This window comes from Camelina sativa, chromosome 2 (assembly GCF_000633955.1).
Source record: "Camelina sativa cultivar DH55 chromosome 2, Cs, whole genome shotgun sequence".
Taxonomy (NCBI): Eukaryota; Viridiplantae; Streptophyta; class Magnoliopsida; order Brassicales; family Brassicaceae; genus Camelina; species Camelina sativa.
In genome coordinates this window covers 15,553,509-15,562,628 of record NC_025686.1, presented here as the reverse complement: position 1 = coordinate 15,562,628, position 9,120 = coordinate 15,553,509, and the positions used below count along the sequence as shown (strand labels likewise).

Here is a 9,120-nt window from a genome sequence, read left to right as displayed (position 1 = left end):
TCATCCTTCTTTAACACTAGGAAAAAATTGACTATATTGTAACTATTTATCCAACAACATCTATGGCAAAAGACAACCCAATCTTACAATGCAGCCATTGTAATGCATTAGTATGGTATTCAGAGAAAATGGGTGATGATATCATAACTGGAGAACCACTTTTCACAATATGTTGCGGTCAAGGACGAGTTAAACTACCACCAATCAGAAAAACTCCTGCTTATCTCGACCACCTTCTACAACATAGCGTCTCATTTCGTATGAACATAAGAATCTACAATTCTATGCTAGCATTCACATCAATGGGTGCCAAAATAGATCATACTGTCACATCAGGAAAAGGCCCACCATGTTTCAGGATACATGGCCAAAATTATCATCGCATTGGTTCTTTAATCCCTTTGCCAGGCGACTCACCAAAGTTTCTGCAAATGTATATCTTTGATACAGAAAATGAAGTCTCCAATCAATTGAAGACAATGTCACAAAGAAACACAGGAAACGACCTTCAAGAGGATATAGTTGTCGGCTTGCTTAAGATGTTAGATGAACACAATTGTTTGTGTATGTTCTTCCGGAAAGCAAGAGATAGATACAAAGCAAAAGAAGTCCAAGACTTAAGAATGAGATTGGTTGGTCAAAGAAGTAAAGGTAAGCAGTATGATTTACCTCAAGTGAAAGAAGTTGCGGGTCTTATTGTGGGAGATATAACTGCTACTACCGCTTACAGAGATGTAATCTTGGAATTGCAGACAGGCCACTTGCAAGAAATTAGGGACGATCATCCTTTGTTCATGAGCTTGCAATATCCATTGTTGTTTCCTTTTGGCGAATTTGGGTTTCACACAGAAACCCCATGCAGTCACACAAAATGGCGAAAGAAGAAGGACATACATAAGTATCAGAGAGTTCTATGCTTACCAAATCCAAACAAGACTGGCGGAAGGAATGACAATCATAAAGTCAGGACGCTTATTTCACCAGTATGTTGTTGATGTATACACAGTCATTGAGCAAGAAAGACTTCGCTGGGCAAAAGACAACCAAGAACAGTTAAGAGCTGACCTATACAACAATGTATTTGATGCAGTGAGTAAAGGTGACACTGAAGCCATAAAAGTAGGGAAAAGAATAATTTTGCCCTCCAGTTTTACAGGGGGACCTCGATATATGATAGAGAAATATCATGACGCTATGGCAATATGTCAGAGCATATGGTAATACAACTTTATTCATCACAATGACTGCAAACCCTAATTGGCAAGAAATAAAGGATTATTTGGCAACTTATGGAGGCACATCAGCGAACGACATACCTGATATTGAATGTCGTGTCTTCAAAATGAAACTCGATGAACTCTTGAAAGACCTCGAACAAGGCACATTCTTCAGTCCATCTATTGCTGGTACGTTGTCAATCTTAATTTATGTATAAATCCATTAAAAACCTTATTTACTTACATGCTTTTCACATTTCATTCAGTGCTACACACCATTGAGTTCCAGAAACGTGGCCTCCCACATGCTCATATACTTCTATGGTTAGATAACACACCGAAACAACCAAGCCCTGGCCAAATAAATGCAATCATTTCTGCGGAACTACCCAACAAAAATGAAGACCCACTTGGATTTGAACTGGTGGAAAAGCACATGATGCATGGACCTTGTGGAATGGATAGGCCATCGTCTCCTTGCATGGCAAACAAAGTCTGCACAAAAAAGTATCCCCGACCTTACAATGAGTACACCACAATTGACCAATCTGGGTATATTATATATCGTCGACGTCCTAACGAAGACAACACTGTCATCAAAGGAGGAACAAGGTTGGATAATCGCTTTGTCATACCACACAATCTTCCTATTTTTAAAAAATATCAAGCTCACATAAACGTGGAATGGTGCAACACTTCAAATGCTGTGAAGTATCTTTTCAAATATGTAACAAAAGGTGTGGATAAAGCTACTATTTTGATCGAGAAAGGTACTACTAACACAAGCAACAATCAAGATACACCAAGGGTTGTCAAGGAAAGAAATGAAATTCAAGAGTACCTAGACTGTCGATATCTCTCTGCTTGTGAAGCTATGTGGCGCATTTTTGCATTTCACATACACCAAAGGAAGCCTTCGGTAAAGAAATTGATTATCCATCTTGAAGGTCGACAATCAGTGGCTTACAAACAGACAGCGAATTTGAAATATGTCTTATCAAGAGCTACTATCGAAAGGACAATGTTTACAACATGGATGGAAATGTGTGACCAGTGTGAAGAAGCAAGACAATATACGTATGTCGAATTTCCAATTCACTTTGTCTGGGACAATGATAAAAAATTATGGCATAAGAGACAACGGGGTTACTCAATAGGGAGAATAGTCAATATTCACCCAACTTCTAGTGAGTTATACTATCTTAGGATATTGCTCAATGTTGTTAGAGGGCCAAGAAACTTTGATGACATCAAAACAGTAGGAGGGGTAATTCAAGCAGATTATAAGGCAGCATGCTATGCTAGAGGTTTGCTAGACAACGATAAAGAGTGGCATCATGCTATGAATGAAGCAAATCAATGGGCAACAGCTTTTCAGTTACGCCAATTGTTTGTACTATTGCTCATATACTGTGAAGTAGCAAACCCACTACGACTGTGGGAACAGACGTGGAAATCAATGTCAGATGACATACCTGACAAGCAACGGCGAGCTTTTGGATTTCCCACCATGAGTTTCAAAGAGGATGAGCTGCAACATTATACTTTGATCGAGATAGAACAAATCCTCCACCAACATGAACGATCACTCATGGACTTCAATGATATGCCTAAACCTGATTTAAAAGTCCTAAAAGAATTAGGAAACAGCTTATGGCGACAAGAACAGCAGTACAATGTAAAAAAAGAGGGAGAAGAACATCAGAAACTGTTCAACCAACTTAATCCAGAACAAGAAAATGTCTACAAGGCAGTTTTGGAATCCGTATACAACAATATGGGACAACTATTCTTCCTCTATGGCCCTGGGGGAACTGGGAAGACATTTGTCTACAAGACAATAATCTCCAAATTAAGATCAGAAAAACGGATGGTCCTTCTTGTAGCTTCATCTGGCATTGCAGCGTTGCTTCTCCCTGGTGGAAGGACAGCCCATTCAAGGTTCAAGATACCTCTAATTGTTACTGAAGATTCCATCTATGAGATTAAGAAAGGTACAATGCTTGCAGAGTTATTAATCAAAACTGACTTAATCATATGGGACGAAGCACCTATGTCTCATCGACACACATTTGAGGCACTCGACAGAACATTGAGAGACTTGCTCTCCACAGAAGATTGTTCAGCCAACGAAAAACCTTTTGGCGGAAAAACAGTCCTACTCGGCGGAGACTTTAGGCAGATCCTACCGGTGATACCACATGGAACAAGAGCAGATACAGTACTTGCATCTATAAGCCACTCATATATATGGAATTCTTGCAAAGTATATATGCTGGAAACAAACATGAGACTACACCATTCAGAAACAAGATTCGCAGCTTGGCTGCTAACTGTTGGAAATGGAACCGCACCAACATGTGAAACAGATGATGCGAAGGATGAAGATGATGGTGAAGTCGTAAAAGTTCACGATTCTTTTTTTTTAAAACCAAAAGGAAATCAACTCCAACAAATCACTGAAGCCGCATATCCGCTACAACAAAGCTCCGACACCACCTTTGAATATTTGACTGAACGAGCAATCCTAACTCCAAGGAATGAGTATGTTGATGAGATAAATGCCTACATGTTATCTCAGGTTGGAGGAGAAGCAAAAGAATATTTAAGCTCAGATAGCATAGGAAAAGCGGATACAGTGAGAGCAGATTATGAAGCACTATACCCTGTAGAGTATTTAAACTCTTTAGAGTTTCCTGGTTTGCCAAAGCACAAGATAACCCTCAAAATAGGAGTCCCAATAATGCTTCTACGGGACATAAATCAAAAGGAAGGAATGTGCAACGGTACAAGAATGATAGTAACTAATTTAGGAGAAAGAGTGCTAGAAGCTGAAATAGTTACAGAAACACATGTTGGAAAGAAGGTTTTCATACCAAGGATTATTTTATCACCCCCAGAATCAGATCATCCCTTCACACTTCGAAGACGACAATTTCCAGTTAGAGTTTGCTATGCCATGACAATTAATAAAAGTCAAGGTCAAAGCTTAAAGAATGTTGTCCTCTATCTGCCAACTCCAGTTTTTAGCCATGGACAACTCTATATTGCTCTTTCTAGAGTTACATCACCTAATGGCCTCACTATTCTACAAGGAGAAGAAACTAAAAAAGGTGGCATTACAAATATTGTCTACAAAGAAATCTACAATGACCTACCCAAAGACAATGGTAAACCTGTACACTGACTACCAAACAAAAGTAATTTACTGACACTCTTCTCTACTGGTGCAGGATCTAATTCCATCAAAGTTCAAACCGTAGACCCACCTTCAAAAACACCAACAGTAAGAAATACTCAATAATTTTTATCCAATGATCCAAACCAAGAGTCCTAGATTTCAATGCAAACCAAAAAAAGAAAAACCGACTGACCACAGTCGATAATCACAAACATATGCAGGTGTAGCCAAAAGGAAGAAAGCAGAGTCAGAGAAAATGGATGGATAAAAAAGACTGTCAGATATAGATCAACAATGACAAGAAGAGAGACAGATCTTACATCAGAAGGATCTTATGTAAACTTCCATTAGCCATGTTTCTGTAAACCAGACATAACAACTTCTTCTTTATTCTCGATTTGGTTTCCTACAGTTTTAAAAAAAAAAACTTAAAGTCAATTTTAACAAAGAGAAAATCTGGAGTTTTTCATCTCGCACAACTTCAATTTTAGAAAACGCAAAAAAAAGTTAACAACAGCGAAACAAAACTAAACAAAACGAAACGCAAACAACACCCCAAACAAAAAAAACAAGAAAACGAACATCTACTGCTTTAAAAAAACCCAAAAAATACAAAGAAAGACTAATTTTAAAACGAACCCCCAACATAACCTACAAATATAATTCACAAAAACCAAAATTGAAAAAATGAATAATAGAAAGATAGAAAACTTTGATTTACAGAACCGATACACAAAGAATTACAAATAAAACAAACACCGATAGAAACCAGATTGAAGAAAAGCAAACTTAGTAACTTACAATGTCATATAACGGCAACAAACTTTTTTTTTTAATTTAAAAGGAAACATGGTAGCCAGGTAGAACCCCCATTGAATTGTCTTAACCCGACATATGAAGGGAAAAAAAACCATTAACAAAACGAATACCTAACACCTCAACTCAGGTCTGGTTCGACCGACAAAATAAGAAATTTTTTTAAAACATCAACCAATATAGAACTTGACAAAAACAACTATGGGCTTATACAATTTTAAAAGGCTTCGGCTCTTAGTCAATGAGACAAATAATCTACAAACCATCTTTTATAAAGAAAAAATAAAGGCCGAGAAGGTAAATTTTACAATCTAGGCCCATTTAAACAAAAAAAACCAAACTCCAACACAAACGTTGTTGGACTACCTAAAACCACCAAACAACAATCAATACAATTCAATGGACCTATAGCCATTTAAATGAAAAGCCTGTGAAAAACCAAAACAACTATATCACGAAAGCATAAAAAGAAAAGAGCACTTCGACATACACAAAAAACAAAACCAGCATAGTATACCTGATTTACACCAACACGACTACAATTTCGCCAGATCAGCTTCCCTGTTGAAGGTTTAAAATATGTAACTATGGAGTATTAAACATCAAACACCCGCCTCACCAAGATTCATTGAATATTGTCAATAAATAAGAAAGTTATGGCAATGAAGGAGAAGGAATTCGAACAAAAAAAAAAGTTACCAACCATCCATAGAACTCTAAACGACTACGCTCTAATATAAATAAACAGTCACTCTTATGCAAAGACCACCAAAATAGAAAAAGCAAAAACCTCCAAAAAAACCATGGATGATAACCCAAACATCATTTCTACTTTTTCATACCAAACTATCAGCAGTACCATTCAAAGATCTAATGAAATCGCCGTCATTATCAGAAGACCAAACACAAATCAAAACCACATCACCATACGCATCCCTTACACACCAAACGGTGGCGGACCTACCTCGCAAACCTTGAGCAGCAACCTACACTACATTCTATCATATCATGAAATCGAAGACATCGACGCAACAAAAATGACATCAAGGTTCATCACCTTCTTCAATGCAGTTCGAATGGCAGAACCTCCAACAGGTAGGTCTATTCTTCTAAGTTTCACAATCACAGATTTCTCCCTCCATGCCATTGCGAGATTAGACATCGACGTCCTCATTCACGATCTAGAGACTTCTAAAAGACGTCCAACCGCAGAAGAAGAAAATGAAGAGTGCACCATCTGTCTACAAACATTCAAAGGACGCGATGATATCAACAACCTCAATTGCAAGCACATCTACCACCATGAATGTATAATTCCATGGTTGTATGCAAAACAAAATTGCCCAATATGTAGAGCTACAATGATCTAAACACTTTCATTGATCTAAGCTTAAATCGATTACATCAGGTTTGTACTTTCGAACGTACCGATATGATTTCTACTATAAAGCTTCAATTCCGACACATTATCAAGTCTAGAATTTGTCAACTCGATCTGCTAAATGAACCTTCATAGTTTAGAATCTATCGTTGCTCATAGCTCACCCGGTGTCTATGATGAATATACAAATAACAATCTCTCTGCCTTAATTGCAGATTCGCCATGTGAGATCAAATACCAAATCACACATTCAAAAATCGACAGAAAAGGTATCAACATTCTAATGTAAAGTTAAAAACTGCTAAAGGCAATTTATGAAATTGTTTGATTTAAGCCGAACAAATTAAGAGGATGAACAGAGATTTTAGCAACAATCATAGTAGGCCTTAACAAATCAAATCAAGCAATCAGAGAAATGGAGCTTTCGACGAACCTGATGAATAGGATCTCGGAGACATTAGCGATGCGGGAATCGCAGAATCGGATAAAATCGAGGGTGGAAAAGTAATTTGGATCGACGATAAAGAGAGTGGTGGATCGGAATCTAGGGTTAGAGAGGGAGCTGTGAGAAGAGTTCCGGTAGAAATGGATCAGACCTTTGCGTACGGTGATTTTGAGAGATGATGATGGTTGTATGAGTTTAAGAGGAGGCTGAGATCTCTTCAATGCGTAGGTAAAACCTGTGGCTTCTTCTTCGATGGAAATTGTTCGCTCCAAGTCAACTGAATGAACTCTGAGGACGAACATCGCTACAAAGCGGGAAAGAGCTCCACAACGAAAGCTACTCAGAGAGACGAGAAAATAGACTAATGCGTCTTCTTCCTCTTCTTCTTCTTCCCAAAACTGATTCGTATTCCTCTTCGTTTCAGACAACAAGTTAGGTAGTTTGTGGCAATTCGCAGACTAAATTAGGAGATGGCAAGAGATATAGAAAGACATCGAGCATAGGAATCGAATGAAAATTACATAATCTGAAAGTCCCCTACCCTCTGATAAACGAAAAAGGAACTTTACCTTATCTCAAATTTGTGACGTAGCCATTGTCTTTATTTCCGTCATTGTTTATTTTATTTTGTTGAAAACCCAAATATATAAGTCTAATTAATTACACTTCTTATCAGATAGCATATTAAAATAATTGTCACACTTAAATATTTCAAATAGTTTCTGTTTCAGAAGAATCTAAGGATAAAATCTATAATCTTATCATACCAGACATAAACATGTTGTGCAAATTGTTTGACATAATAAAAACAAAAAAAAAAGCTAATGTTGGTCAAAGTTTGATCTTAGAAATTCACCAAAATTATAATATTTATGAAAAGTTACATTTATATGAATAGATATAACATTTCAACAAGTAGGTTAATTTTAAAATAATCAACTATGATGAAAGATTGTATATATCAATAAATTTATATGAAAACAAACATATTAATTATTATACCGGGCGTAGCCCGGAGTTTCCCCTAGTCTTCATAAAGGAAACTAAGGGAGATATCTAAAGAAATCAATGAAATCTGTTTTATATTACCATGTTTACGTTTTGATTACAATAAAAGAAAATTTAATATTTAGGACCTTAATCTCCATAAAGGATACTAAGGGAGATGTCTAAGGGAGATAGTTTAGGAAACAATATCTCATTATAGGTAGTCCTACTTAAAGAAAAGAAAAGTTATATTAATTAAAGAAAAATAATGTGAATTTGAGAAGAGATTTCATTATAGGTGATAAACTTTCCATATAATTCAGATTGCTTGTATATTTTTCACTAATATTTTCAAGACAGTTAAGTTATTTTCTGAAACTGATATTTGGCAAAATCTTTTATCCTACAAAATCAATCACGATAAACAATATTATCTATATGTACATGCACAATCGAATATTTTTCCATTTAGTTATATAAAATAATTGTCCACAGGTCATTCTATAAGTTTTGAAAATGATACATTGTATAATATTTCTCTATGTATTATTTTGGTATATTTATCTATTTATTTATTTCACATATTATTATCCAACTAAAATTATACAATCTAAATAATCTATATATACATTTTAAAGACATTTATGAAATAAATCCTGGATTTGGAACTTATTTACAATCATGCCATTAACATTAATTTTATAATTATCTTTTATTTTAAATAATATCAAATTAGGAATCTAACTTAAAAAGATTTTCTCCTAGTCAAATTTCCAAAAGTATTGGACTAACACCCATTAGCATTATATATTTTATATTTAACTAATCTATTCTATAAAAAACTGTTGATAATAACTTATTTTCATGTGTTTGAAAGTTCAAGTGATTCAACTGTTTATAATAAATTTAATTTTTAAAAAATTTGGGGCCCGAACTGACACAAATTGTTAAAAAAAAATTTACTTCTCCAAATCAGCATAACTTAGGAAGAGAGTTTACCTTCTCCAAATCAGCATAACTTAGGAAGAGAGATTTTATTAATAAATATACTCCTGCGGGGCTCGAGCTGACATAAATTGTTATAAAAAAAATG

General features: G+C 35.7%; 1 protein-coding gene across 14 annotated transcripts; it reads right to left on the bottom strand.

Moving 5' to 3' along the window:
• LOC104725648 lies at positions 504–7,620 on the bottom strand. 14 transcript variants are annotated; one of them, XR_757961.1, is made up of 10 exons: positions 7,029–7,620; positions 6,272–6,455; positions 5,732–5,775; positions 4,719–4,804; positions 2,693–2,833; positions 2,059–2,179; positions 1,462–1,712; positions 1,317–1,359; positions 922–1,065; positions 504–822 (listed from the first exon to the last, which is right to left on the bottom strand). XR_757961.1 is itself a non-coding variant. In XM_019235347.1 (5 exons), exons 2-5 carry the CDS (start codon positions 6,386–6,388, stop codon positions 666–668), a joined length of 402 nt encoding a protein of 133 aa, XP_019090892.1. In that variant the 5' UTR covers positions 6,389–6,455; positions 7,029–7,620; the 3' UTR covers positions 504–665. The 14 variants fall into 14 exon arrangements, 4 of the variants coding, with proteins under 4 accessions (XP_019090892.1, XP_019090893.1, XP_010442653.1 ...); XR_002035038.1 differs by having other exon boundaries at positions 982–1,065; XR_002035039.1 differs by having other exon boundaries at positions 982–1,023.